This window comes from Pelobates fuscus, chromosome 6, assembly GCF_036172605.1.
Source record: "Pelobates fuscus isolate aPelFus1 chromosome 6, aPelFus1.pri, whole genome shotgun sequence".
In the NCBI taxonomy this organism is placed as follows: domain Eukaryota; kingdom Metazoa; phylum Chordata; class Amphibia; order Anura; family Pelobatidae; genus Pelobates; species Pelobates fuscus.
The window spans coordinates 294,682,202-294,705,214 of NC_086322.1; the positions used below are offsets into that span (position 1 = coordinate 294,682,202).

General features: G+C 43.8%; 1 protein-coding gene across 2 annotated transcripts; it reads right to left on the reverse strand.

Moving 5' to 3' along the window:
* Positions 1 to 1,272: 1,272 nt before the first annotated feature.
* On the reverse strand, positions 1,273 to 23,002 carry PLAGL2 (PLAG1 like zinc finger 2). 2 transcript variants are annotated; one of them, XM_063459525.1, is made up of 4 exons: positions 22,743 to 23,002; positions 19,742 to 19,809; positions 9,871 to 10,176; positions 1,273 to 5,751 (listed from the first exon to the last, which is right to left on the reverse strand). In XM_063459525.1, exons 3-4 carry the CDS (start codon positions 10,104 to 10,106, stop codon positions 4,611 to 4,613), a joined length of 1,377 nt encoding a protein of 458 aa, XP_063315595.1. In that variant the 5' UTR covers positions 10,107 to 10,176; positions 19,742 to 19,809; positions 22,743 to 23,002; the 3' UTR covers positions 1,273 to 4,610. The 2 variants fall into 2 exon arrangements, with proteins under 2 accessions (XP_063315595.1, XP_063315596.1); XM_063459526.1 differs by having other exon boundaries at positions 22,727 to 23,002.
* Between the last annotated feature and the right edge of the window lie 11 nt (positions 23,003 to 23,013).

Genomic DNA, 23,013 nt, shown 5'->3' on the forward strand with positions numbered 1-23,013 from the left:
TCTTTTTTCTGGAGTGAGGGGGTGTGGCTAAAGCGGCAGCAGTCTCAAAACTTTTTTTTTTAATGCATGCTTTAACGATTTGAGCATGCAAAAAAATACAGCGTAATAGGTCCAAAAACTATGAAATGCGTTAGTTATATTGGTGCCCTGAGTGTTCCTTTGAAAGAATAATTTATTAGCGGTGTCATTTCCTGATGTGGTGAGAGCTCATGTTAGAATTTACAATATGTAGACATTTTCACCTAATATAGGAATGCCATATGTGTATTTTTATTTGTTTGCTATTCAAATGTTTTAATATATAAAAAAATATTCCATCGTGTAGGGAATCAGACAATGCAAACTAGACAGCATCTTCATCAACTAAGTACTAAACAACCTGTTTTTGTATTAAGTAGGAATACATGTCGATTTTAGATTAGTGCTTCAATAAAAAAAAAAAAAAAAATCCAGTTGAGAGGCTATTCATATACAGAATTAGTGTCACCAACAGTCTGGCTTCTAGGGCTATCTTGAGCTGATTAAAAGGTGTTTCAGAAGACTCTTTGTTCATAGGACCACCTGAATAACATTTAAAGGCAGCCAAATCACTTAACCTCAGTCGCCCTGTCATGTTAATCCTGCAATGTAAAACACTGCCGATTTGCAGAAACAGCCATGTTTATATTGAGGGGCTAAATGCTACTCTAGTGGCTGTCTGACACTTCCACCTCTAGCACCAAGTAGGACTCCCATGTTAAAGCTGAGAAGCGGTTCAGATATATGTACTTTTCCTGTCTTTCTGGGCATCAGCATGGAAGAAAACTGCAGTACCCATTTTACCAATTCATTCAATATCTCGCTCCATACGGTCATGTTGATATAATTATTTTGGTTTGGTATTGAGGGAAGTGGTCAGTGCCCTGAATTTTGCTCTTTGACAACCCTAATAAGCCTACAGTACCTGAATCTGTAACAATCAATGTCTTGAGATCGTAATTAAGGATAACAACAAGTTTATTATCCCTAATTAGCTTCAAATATTCACTGGAGTTTTCTGGCAAAACATGTAACCATATAAACTTCTATTCACTCGAGCAATTGGGATTTGACAGACTTCCAAAATTGGAAGTGGCCATCTTGATTATTTTTTCCTAAATTTTCCAACTACAAAGTCACGGTTTAGTGAAAAAGTCTGCTCTTTCTGAATACTGGAGAATTAATTTCATTTTCTCTTGTGTGGATAAAAAGTATACTTTCTTAGATCCCTTAAACCAAACAAGACCAGCAGTGAACTTTAAACTCTATTGAACGTTTATTTAGTAAGCTTCACACTGTAAACCAAAATCCATATTAATACAATGGAACGATGCTGAGCCTTTTAGGAGTTGGGCCCTCGCTCCCTTAATACAAAATAAAACAATTCCAGAAATGGCATATATTAAAACCAAACTATGGATATGAAAGTGCTAGGAGGTAATTGGTCCGCTGCGCAAGAGGAAGGGCAGTGAGACAAATATCCGGGTTAAAGGCACTCTAATTTCCACATGCTATGTGGATGCAAATTAATTTTCAAGTAGGTACACATGTACTCCCACAGATATTGCTGGCTAAATTGGTAGCAAATATATAGATTAAACCATACATTTACCTAAAGATTCCATCTATTACTGCAAAGATGTCTGCCAGGAACGGAAAATTCTGCAATTTAAGTGCATGCAAGTCCACAAAGTACAGCATGTGGCAGAGCACATCGCTTTTTGCTTCCATTTTTTCCAACAGCCATCTTTGTAGTAATTATGTGTACCTGTAGATACACAAATATATATATATATATATTAAAAAAAAAGTTTATATCGATACATTTGCTAGCACAATGTATAGATAAATTAGCAGCACCAATATAAAAAGAGGGGATTGGCATGCTTGGTATGATGCTGTCCCTTTAAAACATCACCTTTCCTTAACACCCCTGCATTTCAACATATTTATACGGAAAGGGAGTGCAACAGGTTTTAGTGCTGATACACAAATAGGTCAGACCTAAACATTAATTAAGGGAGCATTCCAGCATTTGTTTTTTTTATCATCTCTAGCATGATTGAATAAAACTGATTTTCTTCCCTGTCCGAGGAGATTGTGTTTTTGAGTAGTGTGTTAAAATACTGCTTGTGTACTCACTGCCTGGCTTCCTCTGTTGTCACCAAGGCAGTGATTAAACTGACCATCAGAGGATCTGTATATGCAATTTAGTGTACAAACACTGGTGTGTATATGTACTATCACTCCTGATGTGATAACAGCTGAGTTTAGCAACCTATCTGCACTTACAGCATGGAAGCCTGTTAGACAGGTCTTCATGAAAAAGACAATAGAATTGGGGAGCCTGGTACACACTATAAGAGCACAGAAATGCATAGACAAGTGTGAAAATGTTGGTTTTCATAATATGTCCATGTCAAAGCTTTTGGCTTTACTGTCCCTTTAATTATTATTAGCCAAGATTCTTGCTTATTATATTGTCTCCCATGTAAAGCTTCTGACTCAACTGGTAGCTGCAGGCTTAAAGCTAAAATGAGGTCAAACTGAGATGATTTGTTTCCCCCCTGTATCTTGCGGATACAGATCGTCCCGCTGCACTACTACAGCCAATTATTTATAAAATATTAGCAGAGGATTAATGAAGCTGGGCTTAGCAAGATCTGGAGATCTACTTAACCATCCGTGTGCTAAAACAGTCAAGGCTAACCTAAACTCCAGCAGTTGTGCATTATATTCCTATGATGCTCAGTTTAAATACCATAAACGGGCCACCATAGTGCTGAAAGCTCAAACAGTGGACCTGTACCAACACCTCCAATTTCAATATGTATTCTATTAAGTGCTATGCGTTTTACAACAATGTCCTCATTACAAGTGCGATCTAAAGAAAGAAAGAAAACAAAAAAGAGCTAAGATAAATGTCTGGTCCCTGCACAGGAAGTGCCAACTACCTAACGAGCTAAGCTCGCGCAAGAAATTGGGAGTCACTTTAAGAACAGCAGAGTTACCATATTAACATGACTGGCCAGTGCTTCAACTGCTGGCAAGAAAAATGTTCATATCATAATGAATTGAATGGAAAAAAATCAGAAGGTCTAGGGTATAAAAATGGAGGTTAGCATTGCTACTGTGAGTGGCATGTTCTCATCTGGCAAGCATGAGGGATAGTTTGCTCTGCAAACTAAGGGGATTAATCGCACCGCTGTAACTTTTTTAGCTCATAGGAAGCCAGCTCACTGACCTTTCAGGTGTTAGACGTTAAAAGATAAAAAAATATTTAAACATAAGTTGCACTTAAGTGAAGGTTTTTTTTTTTTTCCCTCTCTCCCTACAATAAAAATATATAAATGTAACAATGTATTACTTGCTCATCTGCCACATGAAGGTTTTCGCAAGCCACAAACATTTTGGCGGAGAGGCAAGACGCATGATTTTACCATTCCGTATCACAATATCTCTCACAGCTTACAATATATTTGCAACCTAAATCCTTAGTGTTTAGGTTCGTGATAGAACGGAACATTATGTTGAGATTTCAAAATCTTTACAAAACATTGCAATGTCTATATCAGCTACTTTTAAAAAACAAACAAACAAACAAAAACTCTTGCCAAGTGCCAAAGTGGTGAGTGACACATTGCTCAATCAACTAGTGACCAGAGCAGGAAATATTCTAGATACAACGGGTGGCATGTAGTGTGCTGCTGCAAGCTTGCTAAATAGGCTCTAGGCCAAGGTTTGGTATAATGCACTATGGCAGTTCAGTTATTACACACCAGGTTTTGCTGGGGTGGGTAAACTCGTAAATCCACCTGGGGATCTCAGATTGTGGACAATATGACAAGGCCTTCATATTTGAATCCCCATGGGGGAAAACTGAACAGATACTCTGAATTTGGCATGATCTATGAAATGAGCATCTAATTTTGGAAAGTCGGAGTCACGTATACATCTTACACCACTGGTTCTTTCAAAATGCATCATTAGGTAATGTTAGACAGGAAGTGAGTGGACACGAAAGAGATCTCTAAATCAGAACAAAACTGATTTCAGAGAGGAGTCTCCCTTATCTCACATGTAACAGATTCGGGGGATGGCTTCCCCTGCTGGATATGTAATATGACACTGATACAGTGATACAGTAACAGAGGATTTAAACGTGGTGTCTCTGAAGGTCAGAAGACAAAGTTCCCATAGCCACCTGCCTAGTGACCAGGCTTGGTTAGTGAGAAAGGCTATTCTAAAAAAAAAAAAAAAAAAAGGTGACATGGAACTTCCGTCAAGTTGTAGGCACGGTGGGCGATGCGCCAACTCGATTCATATCTGTCCAACCTCTGTTGCTATTGCCACTGTTTTCACATTGTTGGGTTTTTGCCCCCAATTGAGCTGGAGGGCTGCAGTCTTTGTGATCCTGAGGTAAGTAAATCTCTGCCACCTGTTACTGTGCAACAGTAGGAAGAGGACAAACTGGACTGTCGGTCTGTGGTTGCTGAATGTTTAGGGCCATTGCTAGGTTCACCCAATCTTCCTACATGAGATGGCAAGAAGCGTCCTAAGGCTTTTCGAGGTAAATGCTGGTCACACCATGTTTACTTGAAGGCTTGGTGAAACCGAGGCAATATGCTGCTACTAAAGTCTGAGGTAAAGAGGGGGGGTGGAGAAGGACCCGCAGCCCCTGAGTTGTTTTGAGCCTGAGAGTGGTTGAGAGTGGTCAGAAGCTGTTGTGGGTCTCCCTGAGGATAGCCCATGATCATGCCTGCAGTAGACACAGGAATGTTACAAGGAGGGAGATTAACAGGCAGAAAACCAAAGAAATGGCTGAAGTCAATGCTGGTGGACAGAGGGTCACATAACACAGAAAGAAGTGCCTCATCCATTTGGGGCTGAGTGGTAGAAGAGGTTAACTCCGTGGAGGAAAGGGAAAGGCAGCCAGAGCCGTCCGAGAAGAAGCCATCCATCTCACTTTTGGGGGGGTATGAGGTAGATGTGAGAGGGACCCTAGAAGTTGGTCGAGGTGAAGGGCTTGTAGAAACAGAGGCTGTACATTCATTGGGGTAATTTAGCCCGACTGGCATGGAATTTGGCATGAGAGAGTGGGAGGCATTTGTGTTTGGCATGGCCTGGAACGGAGAAGTGTACATTCCCACCGACATGAGGTCTCTGGGCTGCATACACATGAGGGAACCAAACTCTTCCTTTACAATGGCTGAGCCGCAGCTCATGTTGTCAGGAGGCTCGATTTTAATGCGAGGCGTCTCTTCACAATGGCTCTTTTTCAAATGCCGGGTCAGGTGGTCTTTGCGGCCAAATCTCTGAGCACAAAAATGACACTGGAAGTCCTTCCGCCCTGTGTGCACCACCAGGTGTCTCCTCACATCTTTGCGGGTGTAGAAGCACCTGTCACAGTGCTCACAGGGATACTTCTTCTCCTTGCTGGCTCCAGAGGCTCTCCGTGAGTGACTCTTCAGGTGTTCCAACACAGACTGGCTGTCTCTGAAGACCTGCAGGCAAAGCTTGCAACTTAGGTCCCCGCTGGCGGCAGCGTGCAAGGCTAAGTGGCGGCGGTGCCCATGCTTGGTGCTGTAGTGTTTGCTGCATTCTGGACATTGCAGAGCTTCTTTATTGGGGTTGTGGGTTTGGAGGTGATTTTTCAGATGGTCTTTTCTATGAAACATTTTCCCACAATGTATGCACTGATGAGACTTCTGCATGGAGTGTGTGGCCATATGTCTAAAGCAAGAAAAACAAACAGTGAACAATGATTGAGCTGAAGTCTAATTATTGAGGTGTTCTATTTTACACCACCTTAAATGATGGTTTATTGTAATAGTTTAACATTAAAATCTGCACTGTTTTCTCTAGTCATATTGAATCATTGCTGGTTAGTTGTAAAAACTAATACAAAGTCTGTTTGCCCCCTGCTATGTATCGTTGGCTTGCATTGTATCAATCATACATTCAAACACACAGTCTCTTTGTGGAGTGTTCAACTGCCAAGTTGTAAACATAGAAACATAGAATGTGACGGCAGATAAGAACCATTCGGCCCCTCTAGTCTGCCCAACATTCTAAATCCTTTCATTAGTCCCTGGCCTTATTTTATAGTTAGGATAGCCTTATGCCTATCCCACGCATGCTTAAACTCCCTCACTGTGTTAACCTCTACCACTTCAGCTGGAAGGCTATTCCATGCATCCCCTACCCTCTCAGTAAAGTAATACTTCCTGATATTATTTTTAAACCTTTGTCCCTCTAATTTAAGATGATGTCCTCTTGTTGTAGTAGTTTTTCTTCTTTTTAAAAATAGTCTCCTCCTTTACTGTGTTTATTCCCTTTATGTATTCAAATGTTTCTATCATATCCCCCCTGTCTCGTCTTTCCTCCAAGCTATACATGTTAAGATCCTTTAACCTTTCCTGGTAAGTTTTTTTCCTGCAATCCATGAACCAGTTTAGTAGCCCTTCTCTGAACTCTCTCTAAGGTATCGATATCCTTCTGGAGATACGGTCTCCAGTACTGTGTACAGTACTCCAAGTGAGGTCTCACCAGTGTTCTGTACAATGGCATGAGCACTTCCCTCTTTCTACTGCTAATACCTCTCCCTATACAACCAAGCATTCTGCTAGCATTTCCTGCTGCTCTATTACATTGTCTGCCTATCTTTAAGTCATCTGAAATAATTACCCCTAAATCCATTTCCTCAGATGTTGAGGTTAGGACTCTATCAAATATTCTGTACTCTGCCCTTGGGTTTTTACGTCCAAGATGCATTATCTTGCACTTATCCAAATTAAATGTCAGCTGCCTTAACTCTGACCATTTTTCTAGTTTACCTAAATCATTTGCCATTTGGCTTATCCCTCCTGGAACATTAACCCTGTTACATATCTTAATATCACCAGCAAAAATGCATACCTTACCATTAAGACCTTCTGCAATATCACTAATAAAAATATTAAAGAGAATGGGTCCAAGTACAGATCCCTGAGGTACCCCACTGGTGACAAGCCCATGCTTCGAATATACTCCATTGACTGCAACCCTCTGTTGCCTGTCACTCAGCCACTGCCTTACCCATTCAACAATATTGGAATCCAAACTCAAAGATTGCAGTTTATTGATAAGCCTTCTATGTGCAACAGTGTCAAAAGCCTTACTGAAATCTAGGTAAGCAATGTCTACTGCACCACCCTGATCTATAATTTAGTTACCCAATCAAAAAAATCAATAAGATTAGTTTGGCATGATCTCCCTGAAGTAAACCCATGTTGTCTCTGATCTTGAAATCAATGTGATTTTAAAAGTTCAACAATCCTATCCTTTAACATGGTTTCCATTACTTTTCCCACTACTGAAGTAAGGCTTACTGGCCTATAGTTGCCCGACTCCTCTCTACTACCTTTCTTGTGAATGGGCACAACATTCGCTAACTTCCAATTTTCTGGGACTACTCCTGTTAATGATTGGTTAAATAAATCCGTTGCTAGTACACCACTAAGCTCTTTTAATAACTTTGGGTGTATTCCATCAGGCCCCATTGACTCATTTGTCTTTGCTTTTGACAGTTGAAACAGAACCTCTTCCTCTGTAAACTCACATGTAACAAAGGGCTCATTTTTCCTTTTTCCTCAGGCCTCTTTCCTTCATTTTCATCTGTAAATACTGAACACAAATATTCTTTGAGGCAGTCAGCTAGACCTTTATCCTCTTCTACATACCTTCCTTCTTTTGTTTTTTATCTAACTAATCCTTGTTTTACTTTCCTTTTCTCATTTATGTATCTAAAAGTTTTGTCCCCTTTTTTACTGACTGTGCTATTTTCTCTTCTGTGTGTGATTTGGAAGCTCTTATAACTTGCTTAGCCTCTTTCTGCCTAATCTTATAGACCTGTCTATCTTCCTCACTCTGTTTTTTTTTTTTTTTATAATTACTAAATGCTAACTTTTAGTTTTTTACTATTTGGGCCACATCTGCGGAGTACCACAGTGGTTTCTTAAAGGATCACTATAGGGTCAGGAACACAAACTTGAATTCCTGACCCTATAGTGTTTAACCCGCCAGTTAGGATGCTTGCCCTCACCTTAGCCTCCCTATAAAAAGTATAAAACTCACCTTATTTCCAGCGCTGCGCGGGTCTGCCGGCGCTAACTCAACCCCCTTTGTGACATCATCAAAATGTCAGATTTTTAGCCAATCCAATGCTTTTCCATAGGGAAAGCATTGGAATGGCTAAAATTGGCACGGTGGCGGGGCCAATGCCGTTTTGGCCAATCAGGACCTCCTCATAGAGATGCATTGAATCAATGCATCTCTATGAGCAAAATTCTGCGTCTCCAAGCAGTGTGGGGACGCTGAACGGCAGGGCTGCTTACTGTGCAGCCCTGAGCCAGGAAGCCCCTCCAGTGGCCATCTAAGGAGTAGCCACTTGGAGGTGTCTCTAGGGGCAATGTAAACACTGCCTTTTATCTGAAAAGGCAGTGTTTACATGAAAATGGCTGAAGGGAGCTATTATACTCATATTACTACATTAAGCTGTAGTTGTTCTGGTGACTACACTGTCCCTTTAAAGTTTTTGCTTTTACTGACAAGCCTAATGCAATTTTCTGTTGCCTTCAGCAGTGTAACTTTTAAAAAATCCCAAATCTCTTGGATTCCATTTAAATTGCTCCAGTCTGATAATAACTCCTTTACACATATTCTAATTTTAGAAAAGTCTGTTTTTCTGAAATCTAAAACTTTTGTTTTTGTGTGGTGTCACTGTTCTTATATTAAACCACACTGACTGATGATCACTGGATCCTAAACTTTCACCTACAGTAATATCGGATACCAAATCTCCATTTGTTAACACTAAATCTAGTATGGCCTCCTTACGAGTTGGCTCCTCAACGACTTGTTCTAAACTCCCTACTCCTCAGTAGGGAGTTTAGAATATCTGTGCTTCTGGCACAAGCAGCTATTTTGGTTTTCCAGTTCACATCAGGAAGATTAAAGTCACCCATGATGATAACTTCCCCCTTCATTGTCATTTTAGCCATTTCCTCAACTAGTAGATTATCTAACTCTTCTATTTGCCCCGGGGGCCTATAAATCATACCTACACGAGTTACTGTGTGATTACCAAATTCTAACGTAACCCAATAGGACTCTATGTTCGCCTCACTAACTTTTATGCTGGTACAATGCCATTTTTAAAATGGTTTATAAAGATGAAAATATTTTTTTTTTACGATATGTGGATGGATCAGAAGTAAGGAGATATATAGTTCTGAGGAATTTGTAATGCCACAAAATCCCAAATATTTATATAGATAGACAGTTAGGTATATCAAAAGTATCTCATGGCTATGGACTAAACTTGAAATCTGAATGGCAAAATGTAGTCAAAAATAGTTTATCTGAAAATATTCTCCAACTCTGCAAAAAACGGAGGCTAAATGAGACACTCCACTGCCCAAATACAAAAAAAAAGGATATACCCCAATTGAAAACATTCATGCATTTAATTATAATTTTGTTTTCATTGGGGTTATATCTTAAACAGTTTGCAAAAACTGCACATCTCTTGCCTGCAGCCTTTGCAAGCCCTCCTATACTAACCCCGCCCAGACTTTCTGTGGGTGTCCAATCACAGACTACCTAATGCAGCTCAATGAGAAGTCTTCACAAGGCAGGTGCTCTGAGCAATTCCTGCCCCTTGAATTTAGCTTCACCGAGCTAAGCAACCAGGAAGTAACAAGAGCTGCTGTTTGAAAGCCAGAGAAAAAGCAATGTTAATATCGCTGCCTAGTAACAACTCCAAAATTTGAAATTAACTTTGCATTTCCAACAATTTGGATGTGATGTTACCTGCAAAGCTTGTACTTTGATGAAAAGGTTTTTGCACAGAGCAGCTGGGGACAGACGAAACGCTTCTGGTCATTAAGGCCTGGGCTCTCCTGTAGGCTCGAGCCTGGGATGACAAGACTTGAAGTGTCATTGATAGCTGCGCCCTGAGCCAATGGGTTTTCTCCCAGCGGACTGGCCACCAGTTTCCACTCTGTGCTCTCCTCTTGATTCACAGTTGCAGAGAAAAATGTCTTCATTGCAGTTGTCGCTCAGTAGATCTAAATGTGTGTTTCTCCATTTGCACCAATGTCCCCCTTTCTTTCAGACCTGGGATACATGGAAGGAAGGATTATTAACACGGGATCAATGTGTGAAAATGTTACTCTGTGTATTATTTGCATATGTAAGTTCCAGCGAATCACGTAGCAATATTAAAATTGTGGGATGACTGTTTACCGTATCTAGTTTCAGTCGAGTTAGTTTTAATTATGCAGCCTCTCTGTTGTATTTAATAAATTGACACCTGTTTACGTACAGCTGGTATCGGAGCTTTACTGGTACATACGCTTAACTAACATGACAACCAAATTTTACATGGTCTCAGAAAGAAAAGAACCTCTTGTATCTACATCAGGGATAGGCAACCTTCGACACTCCAGATGTTGTGGACTACATCCCCCATAGTGCTCTTACACCCATAATGCTGGCAAAGCATCATGGGAGGTGTAGTCCAAAGCATCTGGAGTTCCGAAGGTTGCCTATGCCTGATCTTGTCAGGGTATTTATATCGGCAGACATTTTGTGCTATGATAGAAATTAAAAGTGTATATTCTGAAGTCACTCTGAACAGGCCAGACCCCATTTTGTTATTTTCAAGTTAACAAAGAGACACAAAATTTCTATCCTTTCTGTAAAACTAACCATTTTTGCCAGAGCTAAAGGAATGCATAGTATAAACAAACCAAGTGATAAGAGACTGTCTAAAATGCTAATGGAATGGAATAATTCTAAAACCCAGACATTTGTGACAGAGAAGATTAAATAATTAAATTTTACTTTCTATATCTAACAAGATCCCATTGTAAGTGAAAGGTGACACATAGTCTGGACAAAACTTAAAGAAACTGTTTGATATGACAGAAACCGCGAGTTACGGCAACCATGTAGATAAGCCAAAATGACGTCAAAATAGCCAGCAGGAAAAGTTAACTCTTTCCTGGATAGGTATGTTTAGTGGGACGAGACTGCTCTCTATAGACCAAATATTAAGTTGCTATCTAGAAGATAAGCACATTTCTAGTGTTTCTATTGGTCTATTATCTAGTGACGAACAGAGAATCTTTCCCTTTAAAAAGTTAAGACAAAAGGGAAGAGAGGGATATGCGGAGGCAGATGGATCAAGAGAAAGCAGGGGAATGCAGAGAAAGTCGGAAGCAGACTAAGTAAGAAGCAAGCAGAGTCAGAGCGAGAAAGAAACATTCCTTGACACTTAGCTACCTGAGAACATCTGGTGAGAACGTCTCTTTAACTGGTAAATATACTGGTTTCATTTAATTCATTTAAAGCGGCACTGTCATGCCGAACTTACCTTTCCTCAATCTCTTCCTCTTCTCCGCCTCTCTCAGGATCTGTTATTCTTTTCTTCCTGTCTTCTTTAGTTTTCTTTAAAATTATAAGACAAAGTAGGGACTCTTTGCCTTATGGAGGATTCCTCCGCTTGACCAGCTCTGACCAGCGGAGGAGCAAAGTGTGCTTCATTTCCGCTGGTCAGAGCAATTTTCCCATGATCCCTAGCTTTCCTCCCAGTTCCCACAATACTTCCTGTCAGTATTGCCGAAAGTCCTGTCACTTAGACAGAACGCCGGCAAAACTGCCGAATTGCATCCTAACAGAATGAGAAGAGTTTCTCCATTGGTGTTAGGATGCAATTCGGTACTTTGATCGTATCGGAATTTCATTCTAATGAATGAAACTCCGATCCTATTCATTGCTGTGGCTGCATCTTGCAGCCGCTTAGTAGATAACTCCCTAATTCCCACGGTATCAGGGAGCTATCTACTAAAAGGCTGAAAGACCTGAATTGGTCTTGAAGCCAAATGTACTAATACTAAGTAAAGATTACTTAGTATTAGTAAATAATATGCCCCTACTCGCTATACCGCGAGTAGGGGCATGTCTAGTAGGCAGTGAGCAGCCTGTGGCTGCTCACTGTAAAAAAAAAAAAAAAAAAAAAACCTAATAACCCCCCCCCCCCCCTGCTCGGGGGTTAAAGATGGGGGGGACCTACTGTCCTCCCCCCTGGCCCCCACCCCTGCGCGGTGGGTGGGGGCCCTAATAAAATAATAAGGGGGGGGACCTACTGTCCTCCCCCCCTGGCCCCCACCCCTGCGCTGTGGGTGGGGCCCTAATAAAATAATAAGGGGGGGGACCTACTGTCCTCCCCCCCTGGCCCCCACCCCTGCGCTGTGGGTGGGGGCCCTAATAAAATAATAAGGGGGGGGGACCTACTGTCCTCCCCCCCCTGGCCCCCACCCCTGCGCGGTGGGTGGGGGCCCTAATAAAATAATAAGGGGGGGGACCTACTGTCCTCCCCCCCTGGCCCCCACCCCTGCGCTGTGGGTGGGGCCCTAATAAAATAATAAGGGGGGGGACCTACTGTCCTCCCCCCCTGGCCCCCACCCCTGCGCTGTGGGTGGGGGCCCTAATAAAATAATAAGGGGGGGGGACCTACTGTCCTCCCCCCCCTGGCCCCCACCCCTGCGCGGTGGGTGGGGGCCCTAATAAAATAATAAGGGGGGGGACCTACTGTCCTCCCCCCCTGGCCCCCACCCCTGCGCTGTGGGTGGGGGCCCTAATAAAATAATAAGGGGGGGGGACCTACTGTCCTCCCCCCCCTGGCCCCCACCCCTGCGCGGTGGGTGGGGGCCCTAATAAAATAATAAGGGGGGGGACCTACTGTCCTCCCCCCCTGGCCCCCACCCCTGCGCGGTGGGTGGGGGCCCTAATAAAATAATAAGGGGGGGACCTACTGTCCTCCCCCCCTGGCCCCCACCCCTGCGCTGTGGGTGGGGGCCCTAATAAAATAAGGGGGGGGACCTACTGTCCTCCCCCCCTGGCCCCCACCCCTGCGCTGTGGGTGGGGGCCCTAATAAAATAATAAGGGGGGGGACCTACTGTCCTCCCCCCCGGCCCCCACCCCTGCGCGGTGGGTGGGGGCCCTAATAAAACAATAAGGGGGGGGGACCTACTGTCCTCCCCCCGGCCCCCACTCCTGCGTGGTGGGTGGGGGCCCTAATAAAACAATAAGGGGGGGGGACCTACTGTCCTCCCCCCCTAGCCCCCAACCCTGCGCGGTGGGTGGGGGCCCTAGTAAAATAATAAGGGGGGGGACCTACTGTCCTCCCCCCCTGGCCCCCACCCCTGCGCTGTGGGTGGGGGCCCTAATAAAATAACAAGGGGGGGGGACCTACTGTCCTCCCCCCCTGGCCCCCACCCCTGCGCGGTGGGTGGGGGCCCTAGTAAAATAATAAGGGGGGGGGGACCTACTGTCCTCCCCCCCTGGCCCCCACCCCTGCGCTGTGGGTGGGGGCCCTAATAAAATAATAAGGGGGGGGACCTACTGTCCTCCCCCCCTGGCCCCCACCCCTGAGCGGTGGGTGGGGGCCCTAAATGAACCCCCCCCCCATTAAGGTGACTAGGGGTCCCAAGCCCCTAGTCACCCCCCCCCCCCCACCCAAAACATTCTATCCCCTACCTACCCCCCTCACCCTAAAAATAGTGAGGGGGGAATAAAATAACTAACCTGTAAAAAAAAAAAAAAATTAAACTTACCATTTGACGTCTTCTTTTTTCTAAATTCTTCTTTCTTCAGCCCCCAAAAAAGCCAAATAAAAATCCATCATACCCGTCGCACTTTAAAAAAAAACAAAAAAAAAAACGAGCGCAAAAAAAAATTAATCCATGTTCACCCATGGAGGGCACGCCGCGTACTGAGCTCCGCAGGGCGGATCAAGGCTTATATAGCCTTGACCCGCCCTGCAATTAGGCTTAGAACACACTGATTGGTTGGTTTAAGCCAATCAGAGTGCTCTGTGTCATTTTACAAGCGTGGGAAAATTCCAAAGAACTTTCCCACGCTTGTAAAATGACACAGAGCACTGTGATAGGATGGATTTCAAGCCATCCAATCACAGTGCTCTGTGTCATTTTACAAGCGTGGGAAAATTCCAAAGAACTTTCCCAAGCTTGTAAAATTACACAGAGCACTGTGATTGGATGGCTTGAAAACCATCCTATCACAGTGCTCTGTGTCATTTTACAAGCGTGGGAAAGTTCTTTGGAATTTTCCCACGCTTGTAAAATGACACAGAGCACTCTGATTGGCTTAAACCAACCAATCAGTGTGTTCTAAGCCTAATTGCAGGGCGGGGCAAGGCTATATAAGCCTTGACCCGCCCTGCGGAGCTCAGTACGCGGCGTGCCCTCCATGGGTGAACATGGATTAATTTTTTTTTTGCGCTCGTTTTTTTTTTTTTTAAAGTGCGACGGGTATGATGGATTTTTATTTGGCCTTTTTGGGGGCTGAAGAAAGAAGAATTTAGAAAAAAGAAGACGTCAAATGGTAAGTTTAATTATTTTTTTTACAGGTTAGTTATTTTATTCCCCCCTCACTATTTTTAGGGTGAGGGGGGTAGGTAGGGGTTAGAATGTTTTGGGGTGGGGGGGGGGGGGGTGACTAGGGGCTTGGGACCCCTAGTCACCTTGATGGGGGGGGGGGTTCATTTAGGGCCCCCACCCACCGCTCAGGGGTGGGGGCCAGGGGGGAGGACAGTAGGTTCCCCCCCCTATCTTTATTTAGGGCCCCCACCCAGCGCTCAGGGGTGGGGGCCAGGGGGGAGGACAGTAGGTCCCCCCCCTTTATTATTTTATTAGGGCCCCCACCCACCGCGCAGGGGTGGGGGCCAGGGGGGGGAGGACAGTAGGTCCCCCCCCCCTTATTATTTTATTAGGGCCCCCACCCACCGCGCAGGGGTGGGGGCCGGGGGGGAGGACAGTAGGTCCCCCCCTTATTGTTTTATTAGGGCCCCCACCCACCACGCAGGAGTGGGGGCCGGGGGGAGGGCAGTAGGTCCCCCCCCTTATTGTTTTATTAGGGCCCCCACCCACCGCGCAGGGGTGGGGGCCGGGGGGGAGGACAGTAGGTCCCCCCCCTTATTATTTTATTAGTGCCCCCACCCACCGCGCAGGGGTGGGGGCCAGGGGGGAGGACAGTAGGTCCCCCCCCCCTTATTACCATTTATGTTTTTACAGTGAGCAGCCACAGGCTGCTCACTGTTTAGTGGACATGCCCCTACTCGCGGCATAGCGAGTAGGGGCATTGGGGAGATTTTAATCTCCCTTGTGCTATTATGGGGGTCATATTGACCTCCATAGAGTGAGGGGGGGACCTGGGGGGCTTATGAAGTGGTGGGGAGCACAGCTCCCCACCGCTTCTGTCTTTACATATTACAAGGAGGGAGCTGCACGTCGGTAGCTCCCTCCTTGTAATAAACTGAACGAACAAACGAACACTGATACACAGTGTTAGTTTGTTCGTCTGATTTTTTCTATTCATTCATTCGTCTGTCTGATGAATGAATGAAATTCCTGTTCGCATGTCCAGGTGTTTCACTGGGCATGTGCGGGAATCTCACAGTCTGTCTAGTGTGGGTAGATGACGTGTCCCACAGGGACTTCACCTACCCACACAAAGATGGCGGCGCCCTGAATAAAGATCGGGGCAGAAGATAAAGAATTAAAAAGAGGTAATGTGGGGGGCTTAGGGGCATTTGGGGGTGACTAGGGGGTCAATTGGATGTAGTGGAGGCGGGAGGGGGGTTAAAAAAAAACGGGATTCGGCATGACAGTGCCGCTTTAAATTAATTAACATTTTTCTAATAGCATGATATATGACTGGATAAATCACGATCAGATTTCGATATTCAGAAATCTTAGTTACTAAAGAATATATATGGTTATAGCATCCCAATCTGCAGATGGGATTAATAATAATAATTATATATATTAATGTGATTATTATCACATGATAGCATATCGTGATATTTATCCAGGCGTATTGATTTGTTCTAAAATAGGATAAGATTTTTTTTTTTAGGCAAGTTAAAATTCTGCTTATAGAACATAGTAGATTTCTTTTATTGGATGGTTCCAGGAAGTGACCAATGAACTGGTTTAAATGTTATTTTATTTAAAATTACATAAGAATAGATCTTAATTACTTAGGAGGTCTAGCCAGCATTGAAAGGGTTATTCTAACTGTCAGCTAAACTTTTACGACCTTACGCTGCACTCTGAGGAATTCTGTTCTCTGTGTGAAACTTTTTCTTTGTCTCTGTGAAGCCCATCATAAATCTTCTTGACAGCTAATGTTGTAGATTCTAAGCTGTGTTAACCGTTGGAAAATATATTGCCATTTGTATTGCATATTCATGTTATACTAAAATTTCATTGATTATTGTCACGCATATTACTTATTATTATTATTTGAATATAAAAATAAATTGTATCTATTTTTATAACAAATTGTGATTTTATTGATATGGAATACATTTCACTTACACGATAACGATCTTTGGGATCTGAGAATTGAAATAGTGGGCAATTCTCAACGGTTTACTATTTTTATCCCATAAATATCCACACAATCTACATGGATGCAGCTGGAGTCCCTACAACCATAATGAACTGGCACGCAAGTAACTTTCCTGACACAAGGCGCAATTCCAGATAACACTCAAATATACTGTTCGGCGGACTCTTGAAAAGTAATGGAGAGGATGGAAAATGCAATTACCTTCTCCTATGGGTTGGTGAAAAGGCCAGAGACATTTTCAATACATGGGCCTTACCTGCAGACAATGTTATGTCGTTAAAGTCATATTATGGCCGTTTTGCAGGATGTATTGAACCCAAGGCAAACGTGATATTTGCATGATACAAGTTCCATGACAAGGTACAGCTGGCTCAGAAACCCTTTGAGCAGTTCGTAACAGACTTGCTGAGGACTGTAATCATGCTCAGAGCAATGGGATGATCCGAGATTGCAGTGTCCTCGGCATACACTCTCCAAGGGTGAGCGAGAAATTATTAAATGTCGGGTCTGAGTTAACTCTAGAGAAAGCAATCGATATTGCCAGATCACATGAATTGGCTCAGGCACAGCTACTGTTTATCTCCAAGGGCCAAGGCTCAGATGCTGTGCGTGGTGACATCATTCACCAGGTTTCCCGCCACACATCAATGGTGCAGACTGGAGGTGACATAGCGTCCCTGGCATACAGAAGTATGAGCAAACTTTACAATCTTGTGGCTCTGACTCAGCGCACACCACAGAGTGGCGACTACTGTGGAAATAAGCCATATTCCAACCGCTATCAGTGTCCTGCAGGGGGAAAAATATGCAAATCATGTGGAAAACTTAACCGCTTTGCCAAAGTGTGCCACCTCAGCTGCGGGAAAAATGTCCATGCTGTAAACAAAGGTGACACTGACCCAGAAGAGCGTGATAAAATGTTAGTAGACTCTGTGACCCAAAACAATCAGAGTCCAGAGCAAACTTTTGCCAGTTTCCAAGTCGGTCCAAAACAAACGGGAATATGATTCAGAATAGACACTGGATCCTCAGCCAACGTCATTCCTCTATACAAATACAATAAGCTGAAAACCAAGTGCACTCTGCAACCATCACCTAGCCACCTATATGGCTACGATGTTGTACAACTGGCAGTTAAAGGCAAATGCGACCTGAAATGCCAGACACTCAAATGTTCCTGACATTCTACATCATTGACACGAGAGCACCTCCCATCAGAGGCCTAAAAAGCAGCATAGATTATGACCTCATCAAACTGGTACTATCCGTTGCAAGCAGTCTGAGTAATGTAACATGGAGATATTCACAGATGTCTTCAAAGGATTCGGTTTACTCCCTGGAGAGTGTACCATACACTTAAACCCACAGGTAACCCCAATAGTGCACCTACTGAGACGCATCCCTCTCACATTACGCAGCTGTTTTAACCCCTTAAGGACACATGACATGTGTGACATGTCATGATTCCATTTTATTGCAGAAGTTTGGTCCTTAAGGGGTTAAAGAAGAACTCGTAAGCATAGAGAGGCAGGGTGTCATCGTTAAAGTTACATAGATTACCAATTGGGTTAACTCCATTGTTATTGCTGAAAAGCCACGGCTATGTCTAGACCGGAGAGATCTCAATAAGGCAAGACAAACAACCTCAATATCCATTACCTACTCTTGAAGATATCACACCCAAGCTAGCAGGTGCTCAGTACTTTAGTGTGCTAGATCTGGATATTGGGCTATTAAGCTCAGCGAAGAATCGTCTAAACTCACTACTTTCAACACAGTCTTCGGGTGATACGGGTTCAAACTTCTTTCTTTTAGGATAATATCAGCCCAAGATTAATTTCAGCGGAAAATAGATTAAACTTATTAAGGTTTAAATGGAGAAACAGTCATTGTCGATTCCCATCTATGGGAAAACCAAGGCAGAGCATGATCAAAACCTTGGCTCTGTGTTACAGAGTTCCAGAGACAGGGGTGTCAAGCTTAACACAGAAAAAAGCATAATTGGTGCCACAGAAGTCAGTTACTTGGGGTATCTCAGTAAAATAACCAGCTGAATTATAGGAAGCAATATTCTTCAGTTACTTGTTGCCGCAACTCCAGTTCCACGGGGGGAAATATGTAAGACAATGCGAGCACTTACATGATTAAATGTATCCCAAATCCTAATATTGGTGCTGGGTTAATCCCAGACAGTCCACACTCATCAGAATAATCCACCAGGTAGATCATGGAAAGTACATACTTTATTGTAGAAACATGGTTAACCGTATGTCATATGTGTAGACCCTTATACGTGATTGGCAATCTCTTGGGGAAACTCCTCACAATTGACTGAATAAAATCTGATACTGATTTAAAAAAAATAAAAAAAATTCACTGCTGTGAAAGACATGGAACCAACCGAAAGACAAAGGTGAACAGTACTGAGACAGCACTAGGCATGGTTAACTACATCTCAAAATTTGTATCCAACCTTTTTGACGTCACCTCACCATTGCGACACGTTCTAAAGAAATCAAGTTAACTTGTGTGGGACAAACAGCAAGATAAAGCTTTGAACAAGATAACAAAGCTGTGCAGATGCAAGGACCAGTGTTAAAATATTTTGATCCTCAGAAAGAACTAAAACTACAAGTTGATACAAGTATGGACTAAGAACTTCTACCTGTTACCTATACAGGACAATATCTAGTTTGCATGCTTTCCTCATGTTGCATACATTTTTTTTTTATTTAAAAAAAAAAATAAAAAGATAAGAAAGGGGATGTCATATTTGCAACAAAATTACATACAGTGAGGGAAAAAAAGTAGTTGATCCCCTGCTGCTTTTGAATGTTTATCCACTGACAGAAATTATCAGTCTATCATTTTAATGGTAGGTGTATTTTAACAGTGAGAGACAGAATTAAAAAAATAAAAAACAGAAAAACGCATGGCAAAAAAGTTATAAAGTGATTTGCATGTCAATGAGTGAAATAAGTATTTGACCCTTAAATCAGCATGGGATAAAATACTTTTTTCCCTCACTGTAGCAGTTTCTAAATTGTGGGATGACTGTTTAGCCTATCTACTTTTAGTTGAGTCAGTTTGAATGATGCAGCCTCTCAGTGAGCAAATTGTTTTTACCTTTCTGCTGTATTTAATAAACCGACACTCGGTCATTCATTAACACGACAACATAATATTACACTCTGAATCAACAGAATGTTTTGTAAAGAAAAAAAAAAAAAACGAACTCACCTGCTTGTGTGATCTCCCTTGTCACCCTGCTGGGAGACGCAATAATGACTGAGTCACCATTTTTCATACTGAAGAACAAAAACAAAAAGTACATATGTCAGCAAATTAGGATACACTGGGACAAAACAACAGCAGATGGAGATTTTAGTTTTTGTTTGCGAGTGTCAGCATTATTCACTTAAGTGTGAATTTCAAAATTCTAAATCGGTTCCAAATTATAACCCACTCAATGTGTGTGAACGTGGGTGCCTGTCTGGAAAGTGCCATGTAGTAAAAACGTACAATGTATTATTTATGAAAACTATCTATAAGACAGGTGCACTCTTAATCTTGTATTGTTTATAGCGGCACTTAGACTTGTGCACAAACTCTTTACAGCTGCTACAATTGAATCAAATGTATTTTACTCTGTACCTGAAAGATTGATCCTACTGTGATTTGCTTGTGGAGTGTTTATGCAATGGATAAGACTCCACAGGTAAATCCAAGACAAGTCAATTCATTGAAACGAAGGTTAAATGACACCACTGTTGAGAAATGCATGTTCCGGGTGTTCTCTTTTTTTCTAGTGCTGTGCCACTGTCTGTCATATTGTGTGTATGAGTAGAGTTGGTTCATAAAAGGCTGTGTATGTACATGGGCTGTCAGTGATATTTGTGGAAGGGATTCCTGTAAATCTTTGTATGTGGCTTTTTCTAGTATTTAGGTTTGGGGGAAGCTGCTCTTAGTATTTGTGTGTTTCTTGTGTTGATGTCATGAGGTAAGTATTAGTTGGGGGTACAAGCTGTGATACTGAGATACAAATACTAGTACATGGGGCTACAGGCTGTGACTATGAGAGGTAAGTGGTAGTTTTGGTACAGGCTGTGTGGGGTATTATGGATACAGGTAGGTGTATTGGGGTATTGTGGGTACAGGTAGGTGTATTGGGGTATTATGGGTACAGGTAATGGTAGAGGTAGGTGTATTGGGGTATTATGGGTACAGGTAGGTGTATTGTGGGTACAGGTAGGTGTTGTGGGGTATTATGGGTACAGGTAATGGTGGGGGTAGGTGTATTATGGGTACAGGTAATGGTGGGGGTAGGTGTATTATGGGTACAGGTAATGGTGGGGGTAGGTGTATTGGGGTATTGTGGGTACAGGTAGGTGTATTGGGGTATTATGGGTACAAGTAATGGTGGAGGTAGGTGTTGTGTATTATGGGTACAGGTAATGGTAGAGGTAGTTGTAGTGGGGTGTTATGGGTAGAGGGGCAGTTGTTGTGGTGTATTGGGGTGTTATGGGTAGAGGGGGCAGTTGTTGTGGTGTATTGGGGTGTTATGGGTAGAGGGGCAGTTGTTGTGGTGTATTGGGGTGTTATGGGTAGAGGGGGCAGTTGTTGTGGTGTATTGGGGTGTTATGGGTAGAGGGGGCAGTTGTTGTGGTGTATTGGGGTGTTATGGGTAGAGGGGGCAGTTGTTGCGGTGTATTGGGGTGTTATGGGTAGAGGGGGCAGTTGTTGTGGTGTATTGAGGTGTTATGGGTAGAGGGGGCAGTTGTTGTGGTGTATTGGGGTGTTATGTGTAGAGGGGGAAGTTGTTGTGGTGTATTGGGGTTTTATGGGTAGAGGGGGCAGTTGTTGTGGTGTATTGGGGTTTTATGGGTAGAGGGGGCAGTTGTTGTGGTGTATTGGGGTGTTATGGGTAGAGGGGGCAGTTGTTGTGGTGTATTGGGGTGTTATGGGTAGAGAGGGCAGTTGTTGTGGTGTATTGGGGTGTTATGGGTAGAGGGGGCAGTTGTTGTGGTGTATTGGGGTGTTATGGGTAGAGGGGGCAGTTGTTGTGGTGTATTGGGGTGTTATGGGTAGAGGGGGCAGTTGTTGTGGTGTATTGGGGTGTTATGGGTAGAGGGGGCAGTTGTGGTGTATTGGGGTGTTATGGGTAGAGGGGGCAGTTGTTGTGGTGTATTGGGGTGTTATGGGTAGAGGGGGCAGTTGTTGTGGTGTATTGGGGTGTTATGGGTAGAGGGGGCAGTTGTTGTGGTGTATTGGGGTGTTATGGGTAGAGGGGGCAGTTGTTGTGGTGTATTGGGGTGTTATGGGTAGAGGGGGCAGTTGTTGTGGTGTATTGGGGTGTTATGGGTAGAGGGGGCAGTTGTTGTGGTGTATTGGGGTATTATGGGTAGAGGGGGCAGTTGTTGTGGTGTATTGGGGTATTATGGGTAGAGGGGGCAGTTGTTGTGGTGTATTGGGGTGTTATGGGTAGAGGGGGCAGTTGTTGTGGTGTATTGGGGTGTTATGGGTAGAGGGGGCAGTTGTTGTGGTGTATTGGGGTATTATGGGCAGAGGGGGCAGTTGTTGTGGTGTATTGGGGTGTTATGGGTAGAGGGGGCAGTTGTTGTGGTGTATTGGGGTGTTATGGGTAGAGGGGGCAGTTGTTGTGGTGTATTGGGGTGTTATGTGTAGAGGGGGCAGTTGTTGTGGTGTATTGGGGTGTTATGGGTAGAGGGGGCAGTTGTTTTGGTGTATTGGGGTGTTATGGGTAGAGGGGGCAGTTGTTTTGGTGTATTGGGGTGTTATGGGTAGAGGGGGCAGTTGTTTTGGTGTATTGGGGTGTTATGGGTAGAGGGGGCAGTTGTTTTGGTGTATTGGGGTGTTATGGGTAGAGGGGGCAGTTGTTGTGGTGTATTGGGGTGTTATGGGTAGAGGGGGCAGTTGTTGTGGTGTATTGGGGTGTTATGGGTAGAGGGGGCAGTTGTTGTGGTGTATTGGGGTGTTATGGGTAGAGGGGGCAGTTGTTGTGGTGTATTGGGGTATTATGGGTAGAGGGGGCAGTTGTTGTGGTGTATTGGGGTATTATGGGTAGAGGGGGCAGTTGTTGTGGTGTATTGGGGTATTATGGGTAGAGGGGGCAGTTGTTGTGGTGTATTGGGGTGTTATGGGTAGAGGGAGCAGTTATGACACTCGGGTAATACTGGGATATTAATAAATAGAGGCTATACAGACCCCGCCCCCGTTTTACCGCTTCCCGCCGGTTCCGTTATCCCCTGAGGCCGCAGGAAAGAGCCACACTCCGCGGGGGATTCTGGGAGTGACGTCACCCGGGCGCCCTCCTGCCCGGCGGGTCACGTGACGCGCTCTCCGTATACAGCGCCCGTTTCACTATAGGGAGAGTGCGGCGAGATAGCCCAGTCTGTATCACTCCGCTAAACCCCGCCATACAGCGACAACCACCCGAGCGGGAGTTTGGATTATCGAGGCCTCACTGCCTCCACCAAGATGGCGCCGTCCGA

What these genes read in the sequence shown, in the direction of transcription:
- PLAGL2 (XM_063459525.1), bottom strand. Translation starts at nt 10,106, where the DNA reads ATGAAGACATTTTTCTCTGCAACTGTGAATCAAGAGGAGAGCACAGAG. An exon ending in TCAAAGTACAAGCTTTGCAG is followed by an intron (nt 5,752 to 9,870) that starts GTAACATCACAT and finishes TTCTTGCTTTAG; the next exon opens with ACATATGGCCACACACTCCA.